The sequence below is a fragment of the Thermochaetoides thermophila genome (assembly GCF_000221225.1).
Source record: "Thermochaetoides thermophila DSM 1495 unplaced genomic scaffold scf7180000011812, whole genome shotgun sequence".
Classification (NCBI taxonomy): Eukaryota; Fungi; Ascomycota; class Sordariomycetes; order Sordariales; family Chaetomiaceae; genus Thermochaetoides; species Thermochaetoides thermophila.
In genome coordinates, this window is record NW_006383028.1 from 629153 (window position 1) to 652152 (window position 23000).

General features: G+C 51.7%; 6 protein-coding genes across 6 annotated transcripts; 3 read left to right on the forward strand and 3 right to left on the reverse strand.

Annotated features, from left to right (window-relative positions):
• Positions 1-1145: 1145 nt before the first annotated feature.
• On the reverse strand, positions 1146-7763 carry CTHT_0009470 (pre-mRNA splicing helicase-like protein; the record flags this gene model as incomplete). Its single annotated transcript, XM_006691408.1, has 1 exon — positions 1146-7763. The coding sequence occupies one exon, from the start codon at positions 7761-7763 to the stop codon at positions 1146-1148; it is 6618 nt and encodes a 2205-aa protein (XP_006691471.1).
• An 827-nt stretch (positions 7764-8590) lies between these two features.
• Positions 8591-10135, forward strand: CTHT_0009480 (uncharacterized protein; the record flags this gene model as incomplete). Its single annotated transcript, XM_006691409.1, has 1 exon — positions 8591-10135. One exon carries the CDS (start codon positions 8591-8593, stop codon positions 10133-10135), a length of 1545 nt encoding a protein of 514 aa, XP_006691472.1.
• A 212-nt stretch (positions 10136-10347) lies between these two features.
• Positions 10348-11621, reverse strand: CTHT_0009490 (replication factor C subunit 2-like protein; the record flags this gene model as incomplete). Its single annotated transcript, XM_006691410.1, has 3 exons — positions 10348-11304; positions 11364-11442; positions 11503-11621. 3 exons carry the CDS (start codon positions 11619-11621, stop codon positions 10348-10350), a joined length of 1155 nt encoding a protein of 384 aa, XP_006691473.1.
• A 1541-nt stretch (positions 11622-13162) lies between these two features.
• On the forward strand, positions 13163-14952 carry CTHT_0009500 (small conjugating protein ligase-like protein; the record flags this gene model as incomplete). The annotated part of the gene is made up of 8 exons (XM_006691411.1): positions 13163-13192; positions 13282-13315; positions 13379-13473; positions 13533-13554; positions 13613-13709; positions 13780-13791; positions 13858-14026; positions 14077-14952. 8 exons carry the CDS (start codon positions 13163-13165, stop codon positions 14950-14952), a joined length of 1335 nt encoding a protein of 444 aa, XP_006691474.1.
• Positions 14953-15753: 801 nt separating this feature from the next.
• On the reverse strand, positions 15754-16767 carry CTHT_0009510 (uncharacterized protein; the record flags this gene model as incomplete). The annotated part of the gene is made up of 1 exon (XM_006691412.1): positions 15754-16767. One exon carries the CDS (start codon positions 16765-16767, stop codon positions 15754-15756), a length of 1014 nt encoding a protein of 337 aa, XP_006691475.1.
• Positions 16768-18425: 1658 nt separating this feature from the next.
• CTHT_0009520 (putative GTPase-activating protein) lies at positions 18426-22177 on the forward strand (the record flags this gene model as incomplete). The annotated part of the gene is made up of 4 exons (XM_006691413.1): positions 18426-18785; positions 18866-19580; positions 19699-21641; positions 21722-22177. The coding sequence occupies 4 exons, from the start codon at positions 18426-18428 to the stop codon at positions 22175-22177; spliced, it is 3474 nt and encodes a 1157-aa protein (XP_006691476.1).
• Positions 22178-23000: the final 823 nt, after the last annotated feature.

Here is a 23000-nt window from a genome sequence, read left to right on the forward strand (position 1 = left end):
ACCTCCCTTAGGTCTCTGCTACCACAGTGGTTGCTACCTACCTGACCTAGGTACTTACCTACCAGCCAGGTAGAGAGGTAGGTGAGTACGTAGTCTTGCTTTGCGGGATTGAGGATGCCCGGCTGGAGGGGGACTGGAACTCGACATGACGACCTGAGGACTGAGGATTGAGGTACCTGAGGCATGGCACGGAGCGAAGATGAGCGATAGAGTTGGAACAGGGATGAAGCTTCGAGATGAAGCATGCTTACATACGGAGGAAGACATTCGCAACCTTCCATCTCCTCACAACCTTCGCTCTTCCCACACGGCCCCCGGGCCTGAAGACTTTGGCCTCAGCCGCCTTCTTATCCTCTCTTCCCACAGTCAGAGTCGGGTTCCAGGACGCCTCCAACCACTCCGGGCCCTACCCTTGACTTTCTGTTTACAAAACCAATCCGATAGATTCGAGATTCCGAGAGATCATTTCCTCCGTTCCGTCCCGGCTCTGAGCTCCGACACCATCGCAAGCATCATCGCCTGTTGGCAGCTATGGTCGAGGTCGGGGGTCGGCATCCCGTTTTTGTATGCCTTTTATCATATATGTACGCCTGTATCCGTTGCCAATACTCGGCTGGCCATTTTCGAGCCTACCCTTTACCCATTCTTAGACCCAGACCTTGTGCAGCAGATCCATAATGACTATGTGCGTTCTGAAGCCCTTTTCGTGATGAGCCAAAAGACCTGATCCCTGCCCAGTCTCTTCGCCACCTCTGCTGCCGCTATGCCTCACGCACCTCCAAGGTGGGCGACAGCGCGGTTGGCAGGTCCCCGTCCCGGTTCCGGGCGGCAGCCTCCTCGTGGCTGATTCATAGCATGTCAACCAGACGGGAAACTCATCCCACAGACCGCCTGCTTGCCATTTCAGCCTAATGAGCCTGCCCGTTGGAGCATTTTCTGGCGTGGGAAAAGCAACAGCTGTCCGCCACAGGAGCAAAATCAAGCACATGAGATACGGATACAGGAAATACAAAAGCATTTTATATTAACCCGACCAGCACCTTTGTAAACCGTACAGATGTCCACAATCAGATCTGTCTCCACTCACACTGCCCACGTTCCCACTGACATTACTAGGATACCAAACACTCTTGGACCGATACCTCTCAATCGTCCTCCTCCTCCTCGTCCTCATCAACATCCATACCCTCCGCAACATTGACTGAGAAAGAAGGATCCTGGTCAACACCAACATAGCTGTCGCTCATCAAAAACAGCTTGAGATCGTGCTTGCCCGGAGAAGGTACGACAAACTCGAGCTTTACGTTGAGCTCCTTGCCGACAGTCACCCGCTTGATGGCGAGCAGTGTCTTGGTGCTTTCCTCGCCCACAACCAGCCACCAGTTCTCCGACTTCTTGCCTGGGTAGAAGGGCGCATGCACAGTGGGATCGAACTCCTCGTCCTCCTCTAGCTCGCGCTCGATATGTATCTTGAGGTATGCCGGCTCTCCTGCCCGGATGTTGTCTGGGTCGTCGACCTCGAACTCCAGAGTGATGTCCGGGTATTTGTTGTTGGTGAAGTTCGCAGCCTGCGCCAACTGAGCTTGGGTGAGGCCAAGATCTTTGACAAGCGAGGCGTAGTTGGGGTTCTCCTCTGGGTTCATCTGCTCCATGAAGTCGAAGATGTCGTTGATGCCGTACTTGTTGGCCACCTTGACAACCTCGGGAGTGAAGTTTGGGATCTGCTTCAGCGGGCTGTCACGATCCCACATGGCCTGCACGACCATCTGGGACATTTCCATGGCGTTCAAGGCATTTAGATGTCCCTCGGAGGACAGGATGTCGACGATTGCGCTCAGAAGGCTCAGAATCTTTTGCAGGATGACTTCCTGGTCCTTGGCGAGATCGATTGGCAGGTTCATCCGCGAGAAATGCGCTTGAACCAGGACGAATGCCTTGAAGTGAGCTGAATCCCAGACGGGGTTGTTCATCTTGACGGGCACGTGGTCATAGATACGCTTGAGAATGCCTTCTTCATGTCGCCTGGTTTGGATTGATTCAAACTCAGTCGCCGCAGTGACGATCTCGAGGATAGTTCTAAGCTTGGACTTGTGGGACAGCGACAGAAGGAACATCTCCATCGTCATATACGAGATATTGTAGTACGCTGCAATCATGGCTGCGTTGAGTGGCGCCACGGTGCCCTCGTCCTCATCCATCTCGATGATCCTTGCATCCGAAAGCTGCTTAAGCGTTGTCTCGACCAAGTCAGACAAGTACTGGCTCAGCCCGTCGTGTGTCGGATCCTGCAGGCCGTAGTAGCTAGGATTGGCCAGGAGGCGTCGATAGAAGTAGGTAAATGTCGCCCAGTTGATTGCGTCCTCGCCAGACTCGATCATTTTGGTACTGATTTCCGTGACAAAAGCGTCAGGGAGGAAATTGTGGAGATGCGACTCGACTGGCAGGGCCTCGTTGAGGAACTTCTTGTAGTACTCCCGCTTCACAGCCGGAAGCATGAGAACACCACGGCTGCGACCGTCCTTGGACGGCTGCAGGGCCTTGCCGAACATCTGAAGGACCTCGCTCAAGGGATAGTCGATGTAACGGTGCTCTTTCCCCTCGAAGAACTGCGTGCCCATGACAACAACGAGGTGCGCTGTGAAGTCAAGCTCCCAGCATACATCACGAGAAGCAATCAAGACTTGAATCGCTCCGTTGTTGTAGAGATGCTTAACGATGCGCTTGTCGCTCTGGCTCAGCGCTTCGTGGTAGTAGCCAACACCGTGGGAAAGAGCTTCAGCAAGGGCCTCTTCCTGCACGTGATCCAGAAGCTTTCTGATTTGGTCAACCTCAACATGCAAGAAGCGGTCTTCGTCGTCATCAGCCAGGCAAGCCGTGAGGAGATCCCGAGCAGTGGCCCTTGTTTGCTTCCGACTCGGAACGAAGACAATAGCCGGCTGGTCTGGGGACAGCTGAGTGATGGCGAGGTAGGTAGGCTTGGCCATGGCAAGCATGAGCGAAGGGAAGTGAGGGATTGTATATGATTGAATGTGAAGCTCCAGAGGAACTGGGCGCACATGTGGGCTGAAATTGTAGATGTCATGCTTCTTCGCGTCAATCCACTCTCCGATATCGCGAGCGTTGGCAAGAGATACGCTGAGCCCGACGATTCTCATGGGAAGCTCAGTCTGTGTCCGGATGAAGTGCATCCGGGAGACGACGATTTCGTAGATGTATCCCATTTGCCCGCCGAGCATGTGTAGGTCGTCAGCGATGAACAACTCCACGGTCTGGACATTCTTCCTCCTTTTCCATTGCCTGGACAAGACGTCCCACTGAAGGGGAGTGGCGAGGATAAGGTCTCCCTGCTCCAGGAGTTTGAGGTCGGTGGTCGTTTCTCCAGTCAACTTCACAATCTCTTTTCCACCCCGCAGATGGGATAGGCGCTTCTGCCAGTCTTGGAAGCGGAGATCAACCAGCTCCTGGAAGGGTGCAATATAAACGGCGCGACCAGCATCTTTTTTGGCCCAGTGACGCAGTAGAGCAAACTCGGCGCAAACTGTCTTGCCGCTTCCAGTAGGCGCGGCCACAAGGACGTTATTGTCAGTATTATACAGAGAGTTGAAGGTCTGCGTCTGTATCTTGTTGAATTGCTGCCAATTGGGATAGAGTGCAGCATAATCCTTCGCTTTCAGGGCAGATACAGGAAGAGGCTGCAGATCAAGCAACTCTGTGTGTGGCGGGAATCGCTCGGGGAGGATAAGCTTCTGGAAGGACACCGGCATCCGGGTCTCAGAGTGCATCCAGCGATCTGAGATGACGGAAATAAAGTAGTTTGGCGGCATTGGTTCGGAAATAGGCACCGTGAACTCGACAGTGTGCTCATTTTCCTCCGCTTCGGCGAGATCCTTGCGCAAGATGAAGACATCATGGAAGAGAATTTCTTCGCCATCGCAATCTTCGACAAGGATCCAAAAGCTTTCGGTAACCCCATGGAGCTCAACGTCCCACTGGAAGTTGGGCGTGATCGTGAGCTCGATGCGCAACATTGACCGTGTCATCGGCTGCACATTGCCCTGGATCTCGACGCGCGGAAACTTGGACACCAAGGCGCACACAGTCTTGCCGGCCTTCGGCATGCCAAGCAGCTCGCCCATGCGCGGCGGGTCCAGATCGAAATAGCTGCTCCAAGGCACATCCATCCTCTCGGCCTTCTTGATGATCTCCGCCGGGCAAGTAGGATACTGTCTGAGAGGCGACATGGTTGGCCACATGCGCTTCTCGGCCATCTTGCACATGTTCAGAGCCAGCTTCGCGACAGACGCCCAGCCCTTTTTCAGGCAGATCTCGAAGATGGCTCGGAGAATACGGCCGGCAGATTGAGTGACATAGACCATATCGGCCATGAGTGCGAGGCCTTCAAGCTTGAGTCGAGAGATATATGCTTGCAAAAGAACGTTGATTTTCGCAGTCGGCTCCTCAATGCTCTCCTTGACCGGGATAGGGACGCGAGCGAGGAGTTTCGCAAGCTCAAGCTTCTCTTCCTGACGAACCGGGATATACTTGAACTCTCCACTCTGGGCAAAGACGCGGAAGAGCTCAACATCGTTCATTGCGGGATGAATCAGCTTGTTATAGGTGTCCATAGACTCGTGTGAAATGTAGTAGTGAGAGGCGATCCGGCCCAGCTCGGTAGCTTGCATCTTGCCTGTCTTTTCATCATACTTGATCAAGTTTGACTTCTTCAGCACCATCGCAGCAGAATGAATGAGGTCTACCCGCTTCTGCTCGAGCGCAACATCATCCTCGTACTCAGCGCCGACGCTGTACAAGCCAGGCGACCGAAGCATGCGGACAAAGAGATAGGTATATCCCAGCCACTCAACACCCTCGTCACGATTTCGGACATTGCCCAGGACAATCTCGGCGTTCAGGCTGTCGACCAGTTTGCTGACAAGCTGGCTTTCGATCGGGAGCTGTTGGTTGAGCAAAGACAAGTAGTAGGGGATCTCTCCTTGGGTAGTGATGATGATACCCTCGCCGTAGGTATCGTATTGCGGGCGCCCCGCGCGACCGAGCATCTGGAGCACATCTTGCGGGCTCAGCTCAACCCAGCTACCCTTTTCAGGAGAATATACCTGAGTGCCCTTGATAATGACCGTGTGGGCAGGAAGGTTGACACCCCAGGCGAGGGTTGCCGTGCACACAAGGACCTGAATGTGACCACTAGCAAAGAGGTCCTCGACATCGGTCCTGTCAGCTCGACTCATACCTGCATGGTGGATACCAAAGCCGTAAGGCAAGAGGTCCTTAAGATCCGTATTGTTGACCGAGCTGGCAGCCTCTTGCAAGACCTCACGGGTGCCAGCATCGTGCTTTAAAATTTGGTTGATAGTGTCCATCTCCAAGGCTTTATCACGGATATACTTGGCAGTTTTGGCCGTCTCTTTTCTGGAATGGACGAAGATAAGCATCTGGTTGCGGTTCTGACCGACATGCTCAAGGACCTTTTGATACGTGATGTCGTTCATTGTTTTGAGCTGCTTGATAGCCTTCTTGTCCGTGACGCCGATGAATTCCTGGCGCAATGGGCAGGGACGGTATGAGCCATCGAAATAGAACAGGCCCTTTTCAAAATCTACCCGAAGGAAGCTGGCCACATCGCGATAGTTGGGAAGCGTGGCGGAAAGGCCAATGATACGGACCGGCTCACCAGTCTGCTCAGTGCGACGGATTGTCCTGCTCACGATGCTCTCCAGAACAGGGCCACGGTCATCATGCAGCAAATGAATCTCGTCAATGATGATCAGCCTGACCAGGTTTGTGTAGGAGATATCAGTCGCCTTTCTCGTGATGACATCCCACTTTTCCGGAGTGGTGACGATGACCTGGGTCTCTGAGATCTGCTGCTTGGTGAGTTGACGGTCACCTGTTAGTTCCGAGACCTTGATACCATAGGGCTCCAAGCGCTTCCCAAAGTTGCCAACCTGCTCCTGGACCAGAGCCTTCAGAGGGGCGATATAAACAATCTTGAAAGCATCCAAATCGATCTCCCCCTTTTCGTTGCGATTCTTGCCAATTTCTCGGAGCATGGTGAGCATGGCAACGTTCGTCTTGCCACTACCAGTGGGAGCGCAGACAAGCATATTTCCATCGTCCAGAAAGGCGGTCGGGAAGCACTTGGATTGGATCTTGTTCAGGGTCTTTGTCGTGTTGAAGGGAATTCGAGCCCATTCCGGGAGCTCCGTGACGGGAATATTCTGGTCGGTTGGGTCGCTCCGCTTCTTTGGGGGAGGGACATGAATCTCCTCGTAGCCCTTGAAGACCCTCTTCGTGGTACCTTCTGGCATGCGTACCCTAGGATTTGTCATCAAGTGATTGCCTTGATCAAAGACCAGATTCTCCAGGTTGACCAGCTTCTTTGGCTGAAGCCCTCCAACAAGTCCTTCAGGGCGTTCTTGCTTCAGGGCCTGTTCTTTGGCCGCAAAGGCATCTTTGTCAATATCCATTTTGATTTCCAGTTTGGGCTTCTTCTGATCGTCCTTAGGTTTCCCGTAGAGCTCATCAAGAATCCAGCGGAGTCCCTCAGACGCCATTTCCCTCTCAATCGTGTCGCGTTCTTCACGACTTTCGGCTCTGGCCAGACGAGTAAGCCAAACAACTTTGTCACGGTTCTCAATGAGCTTTTGAACTAGCTCGTGATGCTCATAATCAAAGAGTTCCATCAGGTCGTTCTCAATGTCTCGAAGCTGCTTCTCGTCACCGCCGGGCTCGTCTGGCTCCCCAGAAAGAATCTTCAGAGCTGACGTCGTCTTGTCATGCTGAATGTGAGCATCTGGATAGACTCGTCCAATCTGACGCTGCAACCAATAGGCATCGATTTCACGGGCATGGACATAGTTCTTGTCCTGAGACTTGGATTTGCCGTCTGGGGCCGAGTCGATAACCATGGCCTCATCATCCGCCAGGCCAGCCTCCTCACCGTTTCCTTGATCTTGGGCCATCTCCTGAATTTCGGCCTCGTCCTCCCCATCCATTTCCTCTTCATCTTCAGAGGATTCGTCGCGGACGACGTCAACCATGCCATCGTCATCCTCATTCCCAAAATCGACGGCAATGCCTTGGCGCCCGTCAATCTCATCCTCCCCGGCGCGCTGGATCTCATCTCCTTCTTCGTCCTCATCCTGGGCGTCATAGTCGGTGATCTTCTTCCCGAGATTGACAAGCTCATTGAACTGCTTTGGGCTCATCGACACGCCGAGGATATCATCGATCTCCTTCTTCTTGTCAAAGTCCTTCAGGTCGTCATCTTTGAGGTATTCTAATACAGCATCGGCCGCGCTGCGCACAACCTCATGCGGCACATCGCCCAGGTGCTCTGCAACGATGGTCAAGATGAGGTTGAAAGCGTCGCGGGTAGGCTGTGTCCGAGGCCGGTACCGAATGCCTTCGATCAAAGCATCGGCGCCAGACAAGATACCGCCACCGCGCGTCTCTGTCCTGCTTTTCTGTTTCACCTGCTGCAGCACATCGGCGCCCTCCCGTATACTTCCACGTTCGACATCTGGCATGGCGCTCTTCTTCGGCTTTGGAGCGGTGCTCCGGATGACCCGAGAACCCATGTCCTTAACCGTCAGGCGCCCGGCCAGAGATTCTGGATCTCCAGTGGGCTCGTCAGTTCGCCTTGTAACGAACCGGCGGTCCGCCTGGAGAACCAGGTTGGACATGGCCGAGTACTTGTATTGCGATACATCGCGATGGTAGTCTGTCGTCTTGTTCGACATCGTTGTGGTCGTAAAAGCGCGCTACATGAACAGGGAAAGAAAGACTATTGAGAAGGAGTCGGGAACAATTGACTGCCTGAACAGTAAGTAAAGATAGATTTACTTTTTGCTGCAGCCGCGTGCCAGTTCCGTTGAAAAGGTGGCGATTCTCAAATCGACCGCCGCCCCGAAAAGACTGCGGTCTCTATAGCGTGCAGGCAATGGCCAGACCGTCGCATCGAAAAACCGAGTCTATCGAGGAGAGTAATAAGTATGCGCGGTGTAGCAAAGGGTTTGGTGTTTGCCTTTGCACTTGACAGGAAGCGTCGCGTTCGGCTGGCGGATGAGGGCGAATGAGGACAGCGCTACAACGAAAGGCTACCAATCAGGCTGCAGCTGCATTGAAACATTTTCGGCGAAGCGTCACGTATTTAAGATGGGGTGGGTAGTGGTAAGAATGGTAAATACGGATACGTAAGATTTACAGGGTAAGTAAAGTATAATCACTGCGCCACAAGGATCCGTAACGCCGCGAAGTTTGGGCCGTATATGTTTCACCTAATGTGGGCAATGTCACGTATTAACATCAGGAGTGCTGCATTCACCGACTAGTAAACACAATCGCCCTTTGCTTTATCCGACTCAACTCGATCCCTAGTTCCCGGCTAGGTATTCTAAATCATTTCTTCTCCTTCGAATAACTGTCAAAACAATTACTTGCTAGTGAAACAATTCTGCTACAGCAAATCAAAGGAGTGCATATCCTTACCCAGCGATTAGATCCGACCAGAGGGCCATATTGTTCACAGGATCAGGATATCCGATTAGATGACATTAGTGACTGCACAATGGACGGCTCCAGCAAGGACATAGCTAATATCATTCAAAAAACGCTTGAGCCATACATTCGGCCACGGGAAGAAGTGACACGAATTCGCCAGATCCTGGCTGCCCATCTCAACTCATGCCTGCAAGACGGTGCAGCAGCACTCGCCCTTGTCAACACAAGTAGCCCCAGTCTATCCCCTGCAGCTCAAGGGCTTCATAAAGATTACTTGGAGGCACTGGATGCAAATATCAAGGCCCGGAAGGAGTTCTCTTCACTTTCTCAACGAAGACCCGAGTCCACGCTCGAAAGCCCCAATCCAAGTATTGACGATGGAGGTCTAAATCGTCTACAGGATCTCATCACAACAATCAGGCTGCGACAAAAGCTTGACAAACTTCAGGCAATTGCGCAAGGACTCAACGTCCTATCACAAAAGCCCGCAGCATCGCCTCGATTCCTCGATTCAAGTGAGGTGTTTAAAGACTCCAGGCCTCTTCCAGAAGTTCCGAGAAACTTGATCACCGCAATCACTGTCAACAAGGCAAACCAAACCCTCCAACTCAGGGATCTCAGCAACCAACTCGAGAAGCATGTGCTTCAGGCAAAGCTACTGCTGAAACGTGAGGAACAGCTCCTGAAAAAGGTCCGATCACGCTCAACGGCTAGCCCCGAAAAGATTAGCCCGAACTACAAGCTCGAGGCTTTGAACAAAACGAGGGTTGAACTCATCAACTGGATCGAATCCGAGCTCAGCAAAGCGGGAGGAGAGGAAGACGAGGGAGAAATTCAAAATAGGCATAAGCAGCATGGAGAGTCAATCTCAATTCAACTGGATGAGCAACTCGCCAGCATCAAGGAAAAGTATGCGCAGTATCTCGAGGCCCGCAAATATCTTCTACAGCTTGTCAGCCAGCAACCCAAGCCTGTTGTGCAGTCACCAGCAGAAGAGCAAAAGCCGCTGTGCCAACCAACTTCCCCAGCTCCGATCACGTACTTGCTGGCCCCTTACGTCCAGCAACTCCTTGCACTGTCCCATGAGCAAAAGACACTTATCGCCCACAAATCGCATCTGTACACAATTATTGGGAAACAACTCAAGGAGAGCAACCAAGTCCTTAACCATCTAGCAGAAGAGAGCCACTTGATGCCTGCTCATCCGATGCCTGGGGGAATAAGACCTCCTACACTCACTTCCGGCGCTATAGGAACATCTGATATTTCTGGCCCTTCTAATTGGGTCAAGCCTTGGGTCTTTGCTGCAGACTCAGCTAAAATTGCGACCCTGGAAGCAGTGGCAGAGAAAATTGATGAAGGTCAACTTGCTCTGGAAGGTACCATGCGCACTCTCGGTGAAATAGACGAGTTTCTGGGGACCAGCGCAAACATAGGAGAACAAGAGAGCCCGGCCGAACAAGCCCGCGCGACCGGAGCAGAGGGTTCAGGAGCAAAAGACCAGCCAACTGGTAGACACCTAGGGTCGAAGAGGAATACAATCAAAGTTGAAAAGCCAGCAACTCTCAAAACCGTGTGGGACACACTGGATGGGGGCCTTGGGCTGCCTTAAATGTTGAGATACCGGAAATTAAATTTTTCTTAGCATTATCAGTGAAACCTTCTATTTAAACACAACCCTTTCCCCAACGCCGCTGGTATTTGTAACGTTGTCTGCCTGTGTTATGCATCGTTGTCTCCTACCTGCCGACATGGGCCCTGAACTACTATCCCATTCTCGAAAGGATACGGAAGACCTCGGAGATGAAAGCTCTCGGGCAATTTTCATTTGCTGGCTAAGATCCCAGAAATACGGAGAGCTAAATCTAGCATAGAAAGGTGTTCATCGGCACCGTCAACCAGCCGTTTGTCGATTTCAGAGAACACCATGACTATTTTGTTTTTTTGAGTGTCAGGGATAGTCTCATCGTAGACGATAGCCTTGTGGAGCTGGGCGAGGGTCTGCCCTGCACTCCATCCGTCTGCCACCATCTCTTCCACGACTTTGGCGATGGCCGAGTACGTCTCTCCTGTCGCGCGAGGACGCATCGCCTTGACAAGCTTTTGAATCGTATCGTCAGGGATTACTCCGGCGATATCCTCAACGATCTTGGCAGTTACCAGGGTCTTGTCAACATCCATCTTGTCACCATCCTCACTATCACCTTGCGCTGCCTGGGAGGCCCCGACCAATCTGGCAGCACTTTGCAAGAAAGTGATCGCTTTTCTCAAGTCTCCTTCGCTGCATCGTATCAGGGCATCCACTGCACCGTCTGCAAGTCCCACGTTCTCTAATTGTGCGATCTCCTCCAGCCGCTTTCGCGCGTTCCCTTGGTCGAGGCTTTTGAATCGGAACTTGCTGCAACGGCTGGCTAATGGATCGATGATACGTGTGACATAGTTGCAGATCAGGCAGAAGCGGGTGATTTTACTATATGTTTCCATCGTCCGGCGCAGAGCGCTCTGTGCGTCCTGTGTCATACTGTCCGCCTCGTCGAGGATAATGAGCTTAAATGGAGGGCAGGGATATTTTGTCTTATATCCAGGGGGTGGGTTCGTGAGTTGTGTACGGGCGAAGTCTTTGACCTTCTCACGAATAATCGAAATACCACGTTCGTCAGAAGCATTGAGTTCCAGCACCCGCGACTTCATCAACTCAGGACCGTACAGTTCCTTGGCTAGGGCAAGGATGGTGGACGTCTTGCCTGTGCCTGGGGGGCCGTAGAAGAGCATATGTGGAAGCTGTACGAGTTAACTTATCAGTATGTTATGGGTAGTCTCTAGCCAAGCTATGAACATACATTAGATGCTTGGAGGGTTCGCTGCAGGACGCTGACAGTGTGATCCTGCGCCGTCACATCGTTGAGTGTTTTCGGGCGGCTGTTGGTCTCTGTCAGTATCAGTTCGTTTGCCCCAAAAGGCAAAGGTGAGTCGACATACTATTTTTCAACCCATGGCTGAGCTCTCGTATGTTCGGCAGTCTGCTTCTCGGTGCTTGTCGATGCGGTCCCATTTGACTGCGCTGCCCGGCGGGCCTTGAGGTCAAAGAAGTTTGCCATGGCAACGACAGGCTGCAGGAGACGAGGAAGTTGTTAAGGAAGAGAAAGGAAATGCCCTGTTAAAATTAATCACAGAATGATTGGTATGGAGTTGGCGAAGTGCTGTTGTGACCTGTTAATAAGGTGATTGCCGTCTCGCAGATGGGAGTTCTGCACCAGTCAAGCCCGGACAAGTTGGTGCACTTGACGCGTCAAGTGAGACGAGACGCGCCGAACGTTAAAAGGCACTGTATGTCGCGTCATGTTCCGCCCGGCTGATGGAGCCCCACTCTCGGCAGGGATTCTCCAACTCTGCCTGTACTTGTATTGTCCTAGTGTCACGGCCAATCCAATAATGAGCCCCAAGACCTTCACATCGAGTTGTCCAAAGAGGGGGCATCTTTGACATACAAAACGAAGTCTCCGAAAACAAGTCTTGAGCCTTCGGGCTCATTTGGAGCGCTCTGCCTAAGAGTATGATATTATGTTTAGTGTAGCCGTTTCTGAATTCATGATACAGCCAGGAAAGCATCTTATCTATCATCAATATTCAGATGGAAAATGGGCCTCAAGATAATCTCTAACTCATTGATGATCCGGTACATGTTGTGTGCCTGGGAACCCTGATGCTAGATGTTCCCCCGGATTACGCTTTATGAGCCAATTGCCAGTGCATCATCACATCACCTGGAATCAAACCCGAATGTAAAATGCTGCCTTGGCCTTCTTGAGCAAATACCAACCCTACCATCTCACCAGACACTAAACAGTTTCACTTCCTTAGCAAACGGCGGTTTGGATACACTGTGGTTCCTCCCAGGAAAAAGCAATTACCAACTCAAGACACCAATTACTTGTCAATTGCCTGTAATACATCCCATATATAGCCGTCTCACTGACACAGAAACAGAAACATAGAACTCACAGGAACCGCTCCAGCGAGATGGACATGAAGTCAATTTTCCTGTCACTTTAGCACTTTTCCACTGTCTCTCGTAGAGTTGTGATTTGATTTCCGTTTTCAAATGCCTCGTGATGTATGATTCTTTGATCTTGGTTTGGTACGACTTGAGGTTGCAATGAAAAATAGTATACATAATGTCGTCCAAAGGCTCCTCTACTTTTTCTGGACTGGTCACTCCAATCCATCTGTGACATGTCCCGCAGCCCCGTGAGTGAGATCATTCTTAGTGCTACCTTCTGTTCTTCTTCTTCCCCACCTTAACAGTCATTCCAACTCCTTGCATACGAAAGAAGGCATCCAATCAGAGAAACAGGTGCCTGGTCGCATTACCCGCCCCGCGCCTTGCGCGCCTTGATATTTCTGGCCCCTCCGCTGCGCCGCCCCGCACACCTGCCTCTAGCGTCCTAGGCTGCAAACCGTCCAGAGGCACCAACAGCTGTCGCCCGGTGCTCCCAACCAGATCCTACAAACAGTCGCCAAGTGATTAAGAGTCCCCAACCAGCATCATTCTTCTACGCATATTTTCAGAGCACATCGCTCTCCTCTATCATTCGAAATCATCCAGCTTTTCGCGAAGCTGATCGACAGAGTTGCAACGATGGATCAATCCATATTTCGCATCACGAAGGTGGGTTGTGTGGGCGGCTTGGTCCTGTCAATGATCCCTGCGCTTGGATCTTCTGGGATGGTGCTATTGACTTCACCTGGCTGCTATAGGAGCTCAGCGACCTTCAACGAAACTCCGACTTGTGTATGTTGTTTTTGCTGCTTCTCTTTCCCAGTGCTCAAACGTGTGGTCTGACCAATCCTCCAGCTCTCGCTGTTGCCTGTCGTGATATCGATGTCCGAAACGTCAAGGCCTTAATCATTGGGCCCCACGACACGCCGTATGAATTTGGGTTTTTCGAGGTATAGTCAGCTTGTAATTCGATGGTCAAATGCTGTCCTGCATTGCTAACAGCCTTCAGTTTCTGTTCAAAATCGGCAAAGGTAAGACTCCTGATCCTCGAGTCATCCCGACCTTTTGGAGTGCCAACATTCATCACAGACTATCCCCGGAAGTCACCGACCGTAACAGCGATCACAACAAATGGAGGCCGCTGCAGATTCAACCCAAACATTTATGCTAATGGCAAGGTCTGCTTGTAAGTCAAGCAGACCCTTAGACACCTTATTAGGGGCCCTCTTCACGTCTTGATGCTAACAAGGCTCTAGGTCGATCTTAGGGTAATACCATGTCATTGCTTCCGGAGAGCAAGATGTCCTAGGCGATGGGATGCTAACGATGTCTAGAACATGGCGTGGCGAGCGTGGAGAGGAATGGTCTGCAGCCCAGGGTCTTGAATCCATTCTTCTGTCCATTCAAAGCCTGATGTCTCCAAACCCGTACGAAAACGAGCCTGGTTTCGAAGATGCCAACGAGCCTTCCGATAAGAGGAATCAGAAGAACTATATACAGAAGGTAATACCAATTGTTATTTGTTCCTTGGATTTTGACTAAGTGCTACTCAGATTCGCCATGAAACTCTCCGAATCTCCGTTATCCAGCGCCTCGAGGAGTATCTGGGGATTGGACCCGACGGTCAGGCCCTTCCTCAAAACAACTCAAAGGAGGAATACGATCTCGATATGGATGCCATTGAGGATGACAGAAACGTACCATTTGAACCGTTCAAGGATCTGTGCAAACGTCGGTTTTTGTGGTACTTTGACTCGTACCTCGAGGCTGTCAAAAAGGGTAAGCAAGAGGTTCAAGATGGCGAACCTTTTGCCCGCATGCCATTCGAGGGCCCAAGCAATACAATGGAGGGTAAATTCAACTACACGGAACTCGAACGCCGCCTACACAGTATCAAGAGGGCCCTCGATGCTGAAACCGAATCATGGGCTGCCGAGGGTCTGGTGGCGAAAGCAAAGGAAACGACAGTTGCAGTCAACCTTCAGCGACAGTATGAACAGGTTGTTGAGTCATTCCGTCAGTCTGATCTGCCGCATAGCGTCGAACTGTTAGACGGCAATCCGTTTGTCTGGATCTTGACCTACTTTGGCAAGCCGATGACCAACTTGGATGGAGGCCTATTCAAAATCCGGATTTCCTTCAGCCCTAGGTTTCCTGAGGAGCAGCCTCGCATTCGATTCGAGACTCGCCTCTTTCATCACAGAATTGCCTCGGATGGAACTCCTTGCTATGTTCCGCCCACAAATCGTCGTGAAGATGTCAAAGCCCACATCGAAGCGGTTATCGATTCACTGGAGGAAGAGAACCCCCCTTATGACCCTAGAACGATCGTTCGGCCCGAGGCCTTCAAATTATATTGGGGCTCTGAGGAAGACCGCAAGATGTACAACCGTCGTCTCCGCCGGTCAGTTCAGCAGTCTGTTGAGTAAGTCTGGCCTAGACTTAGGCATTCATCCTGTCGCACTGACAGAAGACAGGGACTGCTTGTAGCTCTCCTGCATGACCGATTTTGCTGTGATCTGATTACTACTATGTTCTTGTGTTCTTCGAATGCAAGATATTCCCTTCTGAGACATCCAGACCAATGGTAATAGGCGTTCGGACACGGCGTGGGAAAGGCAAGATAATATGGGAGGGCGTTCGAGTCAACTCTTTGACCTTTTTTTGTTTCCTTGGCCTGTCTTCGGACATTTCACGAGATACCTACTTTTATGGAAGGGCTTTTGATTGCTGTGTTTTCTTGCTCACCCATTCATTGTGCAGACGTAGTTCAATAATGCCGCTTTTACGGTGACTTCCGTAAGTCGGTTACAAGAAGGATGAGTGCGCCATCAATGGAATATGATAAGCAGTGGTTTACGGCCTAGATGCGATGGCAGACAACTTGGGAACATGTGACAATACTCAGCTGGATCTGCATAACTCTTGAACCATCAAGATGATGCCTAGGCAACTTGCTTGTGATAATGTTCTGTCATGATACATTCAAGGTATCCCCAAGCCAAAGTACATCCCAATCTAGACCTGACGATGACAATCCTTGCTAGCCACCATTCCAAACGCCAATGCTATGCATTTTTAAACTGATGAAAGCACGTAGCACCGCCCTTCATTACTCATAAGTGATCTTCTGAACGTGAGAGAATTTCACAATTACCTGAGATACCATCGCAGGTCGAATAGAACAGCTCTGGGAAGAATCAGAATCTTTGGCCGTAGAGCAGTCATATTCAGCGCCTGTTGCCTTTGCCTTTCTTCTCCGGCAGTTTATCTCGCATCGGATCATAGGGTGCTGCGACGCCAACCAAGCGTTCCCCTCGCTGCTGGCTGCTCCCACTTCCCATGCCAACACCGGGGTTTTGATCACCAGCACCAGCAACACTATTGCCAGTCCTAAAATCACTAGGAATGAGGCTTGGCCCGAGAGTCAATGGTGCGCCGGGAGTTGGAGCCGCCACTTGCTCAGCATGCAGTTTGTCGAGGGACTCTCCGACAACTCCGTACTTTGCCCAATTGATGGGCGGGCAGCGGACAATATTTTGGCGGTTTGGGAGTTTTCGCCACGCTGGATCGGAATCCTTGGTAACGGACTTTCGCTTCCCTTTTTGCCCACTAGTGCCCTCTCCCCCGCCATCATCATTGGTACCGTTGCTGCCGACATCATCATCTTCGGTGTCATCAGAATCTTCTCGGGATAAGTCCTCTCCTGCAGGAAGCCGCGGCTCTGCTCCCTCCATTTGGATCTTCCCAGCGGCGAGGTCAGCTATGAACGCCTCTGGATTGGCGAGCGCTGCCTCTTTTGCATCTCGCAGTCTGCGGATATCAGCTATCGCTCGCTGACGTTGTAGCTGGAGAATTGTGATTGCGCTCTTGAGGGCGAGCACATCGGTATTTTCCTCAAAATCTATAGGCTGGGCTGGCGGAGGAGGAATCCCGACTTGGTCTGTCTGTGTGGTATGTGTAAAGGTCGGTCGGCCGAGCGCAAATTCGGGAATGGGCTCGCTGACGGCCGATGTGGTGCCCGTTGTCGTGGCTGCATGGGCAGCATCGGAAGCGGGGCCGCTGGGCAGCTGTGTTGGGCCAAACTTTGGGGTGATCGGACTAACCGGCGGGCGTGTCGGCGATGACGTCCGAGTTCCTGGCGAAACAGCCGTCGAGGATCGTCGGCGCACACCCTCGACACCCGAAATAGACCCTGCCGCGGCCGGCTGGCCAACATTTGTTGTGATTGTGAGACCCGGCATCACTGTATTTCTGTGTTTTGTGGCAGTTCGCGAATCTTGGCAGCAGATGCTTGGTTGTTGACTTCGCGGATTCGCCCCTTCGTTGCCAGGACATCGCCCGGGTGCCGGCTCTCAATCACCTGCAAACGGGAGCCTAACAGGGTCCCGCCAGTGTAAATTACCGACTGCGTAAATACATAAATTCATCAAACACTGTAGTTTATTCTCAAGCACAGAATCGTAGCGCGGAGCATTTGGACAATGCATTTTACTGGGATATGAGTGTCCAACAATATAATGCGGCACCATATTACTTGTTACCTATAGCAGGAAGTACGGATTACATTGGACCACAGTCCTTGTAACCTCTCCGTACACATTTACGGATTACATGACACTGTTTAGGTCCCTGAAGGGAACGGGAGCTTGGAGGGGGCCACTCTGGCTGCTCTCAGCCTCTCGCGTTGCAGGACACGAGCCACGGCACAAGGGGGCCACCGTCCAGGCAAAATGCTGCCCTTTCATTGGCTGGTGACGCCTTAGGCTCTCCTTTGGCCCCTTGTCCACTAAGCTGGGCGAGCTTGGCTTCTGAGGATGCTCTCTGGAAATTGCACTCCGCCGTGGCGGGGGCTTGTCGATCGCTCCTACCAGGTTCCTTGCTGCCCTCCTGCTTGGCCTAACCCGTGGACCTCCCAGCAAGCGGATTGCACAACCTGGAATCCCGACCTCCTGATAATCTGCCCTGTAAACTGTAGACAGGCCGTCCACCTGCTCTCAGCGTACGTAAACCGTACTGTTCTGTAATCGGTACACCACCTCCAGGCCACACCCAACTGGCAGCCGGTGCCCTGGGACACTCTCTCCCGTCACTATCTGGACCCAGGTCTGAAACTTTGGAGCTGCGTTCTGAGCTGTCGGGCGTCACTTCTAATCCTCCACTACTCATCTACAACCATCCCAGCGCGCCGCATTCGTAGTGACACCCACAGTCTACCTACATCCATTCTGCGCTGCCGATCGCTCTCCTGCTTAACAGCAGGACCCAAGTCAGGACAACAAAAGAAACGGCCTAAATAGCGAAACGAGAAGAGCTACAGCCGCTCTGAGATCACTAAGCTGCCCAACTCGACCGCGCCAGTGACCGACAACCTACCGAAGACCGATCGCTGACGACTGACGACTGCCCGACCGGCCAGCCGACTGTTAAGCATCAACATTCCACATTCCGACTCACCCTTCCACTCAACCAACTCCATCCCCTTGAACCCTGGCTTCGTCGTACTAACCCAGCTTCTCTCTCCCCTCCACGTCCGACGAGTAATTCACTGCGACGAACGCTTTCCTGCGTCTTCCCGCCAGCAACTGCATTCGTGTCTCCTTTATATCCCTTGATTCTTATTCATTACTTGATCCTCAACACCAACTGGATGTCGAGACAGCGATCACCTGCGGGTTCTTCCAAATAATTCAACAATTCAGCAACTTGCCTTGTTTCCTTCACCTGTTTACCCCCAACAACAAACGAACCTTCAAATCTCCTGTCTTCCCACCTGCATCCTTGTATCTTAACGCCCTACGGCCGACGAGGTTTCTTCATCGCTGCAAACGCCCCTGACAAAGAGGCTCCTCAGGCCTGAAACCTGAATGAACACAGCCAGGGAGCTTGAGAAATAGTCGACATGTCAGGCTATGATTACGGCGGCGGCCCTGGAGGTGACCGGGGCTATGCTTTCCCATCCGGTGGTGATGGGCACAATCGGCTAGAGCAAGAACATCAAACAGGTCTTGGTCCAAACTCCCGAACTGCAGTATACCCCAGCGGCCAGAATGGAAGACCGCCCCCATCCCCTGTACTGGGTTCTGGGGATAACACAGACACAGAGTCTCGGCGCAGCATGGAGAGGAACCGGTCAAGACCACGGGGTGAAAAGCCTGCTAATGCGCAGGTGCACACATGTCATGTGTGCGGAGGAGTGCTGCAGGGCCAGTACGTGCGTGCTCTCGAGGCGACTTTCCATCTCGACTGCTTCACATGTCGTGTGAGTTTATTCCCCTCTTTATGTCATGATGCTGTAGCCTCGAGCCCCTCCCTACTGACTATGTTGTCCTTTGCATATAGGATTGCGGTGAGAATGTAGCTGCCAAGTTCTTCCCTGCAGATGACGAGAATGGCGGTGGCCAGTATCCCCTTTGCGAAACAGATTACTTCCGTCGACTTGGGTTGATATGCTTCAAATGCGGCGGGGCACTTCGTGGGTCATATATCACAGCCCTGGACCGCAAGTATCATGTTGACCACTTCACCTGCTCTCTGTGCCCAACTGTGTTTGGTGCCCAGGATAGCTACTACGAGCATGAGGGCCAGGTCTACTGCCATTACCACTACTCTACACAATTCGCCCAGCGCTGCAGTGGTTGCCAGGCTGCTATTCTGAAGCAGTTTGTTGAGATTTTTCGAAACGGTCAAAACCAACATTGGCATCCTGAGTGCTACATGATCCACAAATTCTGGAACGTCCGACTCAACCCTCCTCCACAGACAAGTACGCCCATTACCGACGATACTGCTGGTCGTGAGCGTGTGCGCGAAGAGGAAGAGCGCATGGAGGAAAAGGTGTACCGCATCTGGAGTGTTCTGTCAACATTTGAAGAGTCGTCTGCAGCATGCATCTCGGACATGCTGTTGCATGTGAGCAATGGGGCCTATCTTGATGGTGTCATGGTTGCTAAGCGATTCATATTCCATGTCGATGTCCTCTTCCGCTCTGCGGACAGACTGGAAGCCACTATGAATAAGTTGGAGATGAAAGGTCAGTCTCTCCTTGGCAATGATGGTGAGTTGTTACATAGAACTTTACTGACAGCTTGTGTAGCCCTTTCCTATGGACGAGAAGCCAAGCTGCTCTGTAAAAAAAATTGTTGCTTTCTTCTCGTTACTTTCAAAAACACAAGATAAAGCTTCCAGAAAGCCCGGCATTACCCAAGACTTGTTAACACTGGTCACTGGTCTTGCGCACTACCTTAAGCTCCTTATCCGGATATGCCTTCAAGGAGCTCTGCGCATAGAAAAAGAGCGTAACACATCTGAAGGTCTCTTTCACTTCCTGGACGACATCAGCAATTTGGATGCACTTAGGGAAGATAACTCAACTACTACTCTACAGCTGACCTCTGGAGTTTCCCGACTTTCAGCACATGACTCAGACCAGTGTACTCTGTGCCGGAAATCCATCGAGGACGAATGCACCAAGCATGGCGACAACAGGTGGCATATTGCTTGTACCCATTGTGCACGCTGTAATAAAGAGCTCGGTCGTGACCTCCAGCACGCGCGCCTGGCTCAGCCTGATGGGAAGATTATCTGCAGCACTTGTGCGCCCGAAAGCCAGCCAAATGTTGGTCCATTTGAGCATATCACCAAACTGCAGCAATACGTCTTCCTGCTTCAGGTAGCCCTCGCCAGGTTATTGGAGATTCTTCGGGCAAATGGGGTTCTTAACAACAACCCTTCGCAAGATCGTGGTGGGAGTGGCTATGGTCCAGCAGATGGTCAGCCGGGATCATATGGGTCAGACAACACACAACATCGCCGGGAATCCTCATACGAGAGTGCCTTGAATGATGTTCGGAGATTGAAGAGTACCCGCCTAGATAAGCACTTGTCCTCGAGTTTCAGGAAGGCTCGAACTTCCCGGATTTTAGATGGTCCCGAGAGCAGCAGCGCACACCCTGGATCTACCAGCGGCGGAGCCGGGGAGAGACCAGTCACGAGGGGGTTCCAAATCATTGAGGAACGGGCGCCCATGGATGAGGCAGACATGATGCTCCCAAACCAGGATGCCATAACTCTCGATGATATTCCCCGAATTGTCGCCGCCGAGCAGGCAGCTAGGGGCCAGCAGCGGCAGTACCCTCCTCCACGTCATGATTCGTTCCATCCTCCACCTAATGACCTTAGACCGGGAGCTGGACCCGCCGGAGGAAGCGGTCACCAAAGGAGCCTGTCAGATGGCAAGAACCAAGGACAGCGCGCCGTCGGCGAGGGATCCGGTCCTCCTCAGCCACGTGCCCGTCGGTATTTCTCTGAATTATCAGGGCTGGAGTATTTCATTGTCAGACATCTCGCGGTCCTCATTATGCATCCGATGGTCGAGTCAGAGTTTACTCTCGAAGAGCTTCTGAGCCTCATTGAGAGCAGAAAGCCAGCCACATTCTGGAAAAATATCGGCAAAGCTTTCAAAAATGACGGTCGGAAGAATGTCAAGAAAAAGGGTGTCTTTGGTGTTCCGTTGGAGGTTATCATTGAACGTGATGGAGCTGAATCCACAGATGGTGTCGGCCCCGGAACATTACGGATCCCTGCTGTCGTGGACGACATCATCTCTTCCATGAAGCAGATGGACCTGTCGGTTGAGGGCGTTTTCCGCAAGAACGGCAACATCAAGAAACTCGGCGAGCTGGTAGAAAAACTAGATAAGGAGGAACAAGTGGACTTCAGCTCCACACATGTCGTGCAGGTTGCTGCTTTGCTCAAGCGGTATCTGCGAGACCTTCCTGATCCCTTGATGACACAAAAACTCTACCGGCTTTGGCTCGCAGCTGCGAAAATCCAGGACCCACAGAAGATGAAGCACTGCATCCATTTGATCTGCTGTCTGCTTCCCAAACCCAACCGCGACTGTCTTGAGATCCTGTTTTGCTTCCTCAAATGGGTAGGGTCTTTCCATCAGGTGGATGATGAGTCTGGATCAAAGATGGATATCAAGAACCTGGCGACCGTCATGGCTCCCAACGTCTTGTTTGACAGGAATAAGTCTTCCGCTCTTGACAGCGACCCGATGTTAGCCATCGAGGCTGTGGAGGTGTTGATCGCGAACATCGAGGAGATGTGCTTGGTAGGTTGCCGCCTGAACTATACTTCCATGAAAAGTCATGATGGTTTTCGCTGTTCTTGATACTGATTAATTGCTGTTAGGTCCCTGATGATGTTCTTGAGTTGCTCAACGACCAATCACTTTTCGGCACCAGCGGAGAATTGACCACCAAGGAGATCCTCAAAAAGTTCTCGGACCGTGCTGCTAACGGGTTGGGTCCGAAGCAGTACGCAGAAGTCACAGAAATTGTGGGTCGTCACGACATCCCGAGTCGGCCTGCTCCCCGTAGGATGGAGAGTGACCCGACGAACTGGCATCAGGAGAGCAGTGCTCGTCCAATGCAGGATAACACACTACCTTACGGCAATACCCCCGTGAATTCGTCACCAAAGCGTGGAGGACCCTATGATGGTCCACCTCCTCAACAGCCTCCGTATGGTCAGTATGATCAAGGGGGCGCTCCGGGTAACAATAACAAGAACGACCAGCCGCAACGGGAGTGGCGCAACTCGGCATGGAGCCGGCAAAATAGTGGATTGACCACTGGTACTGTCTAGAAGACGCCAGAAGAATCTTCGAAGTCGGCCCAGTAATGAAGGATCGATCCCATACTACTCCCCTTCAGAGTACTGGAGCTAGATCTCGGAAGAACAAGTGAGGTTTAATGCGATTGCGGATAGCACAGCTCACTTTTGCAACGCAGCACAAGCACCTCTGCGCTGTGTTCTTTTTTAGATACACTGCATCCCCTTCCTCTTGGTCGATGATGATTGGGCATCCTACCATTTCTCCCCCTTTGCCCCCCTTTTACTGTTAAATTTTTACTACCATTGTTTTCCTTTTCAATACTCAGCGTGGGATTGTTTCTTAGCGGGAAAGATAGGCAGGGGTCGGGTTTTATGACTATACTGGGAATGAATGGAGTGCTTTCTTCGTCCGCTTCTGCCTTATTCTACTAGTATTCTGCAAACTTGGCCAGTTCTGCGGGGGCTTGGGGGGAGCTATTTAGCAAGACATGTTCAGAAAGAGACGTTCTGGACACAGCATTCTGTTCATGGATGAGCTACTTTATGGACTTATGCTAGGGACATCGAATGGCCTAGCAACACAGAAGGGTCCCTTTCATGGCATTTGGGATGAGCTTAAAGACGACGGGGCACTTGTTTAGTAACCCATGAAATGATGCAAGGCGGGAGTCATTTTCATTCCTTGCACCAATGCAAACATGGCAATTGAGGGTTCAGCCTTTGTCGCTTTGATGCTGGGAGTACTGTGATAGTGGCGAAGTAATAAAAGATTTACTAGTCCAACCTCCTCCCTCCCTTGCGAGATGACCAATAAGCCATCCCTGTTTACAAAACGGACATATAACATGGCTCA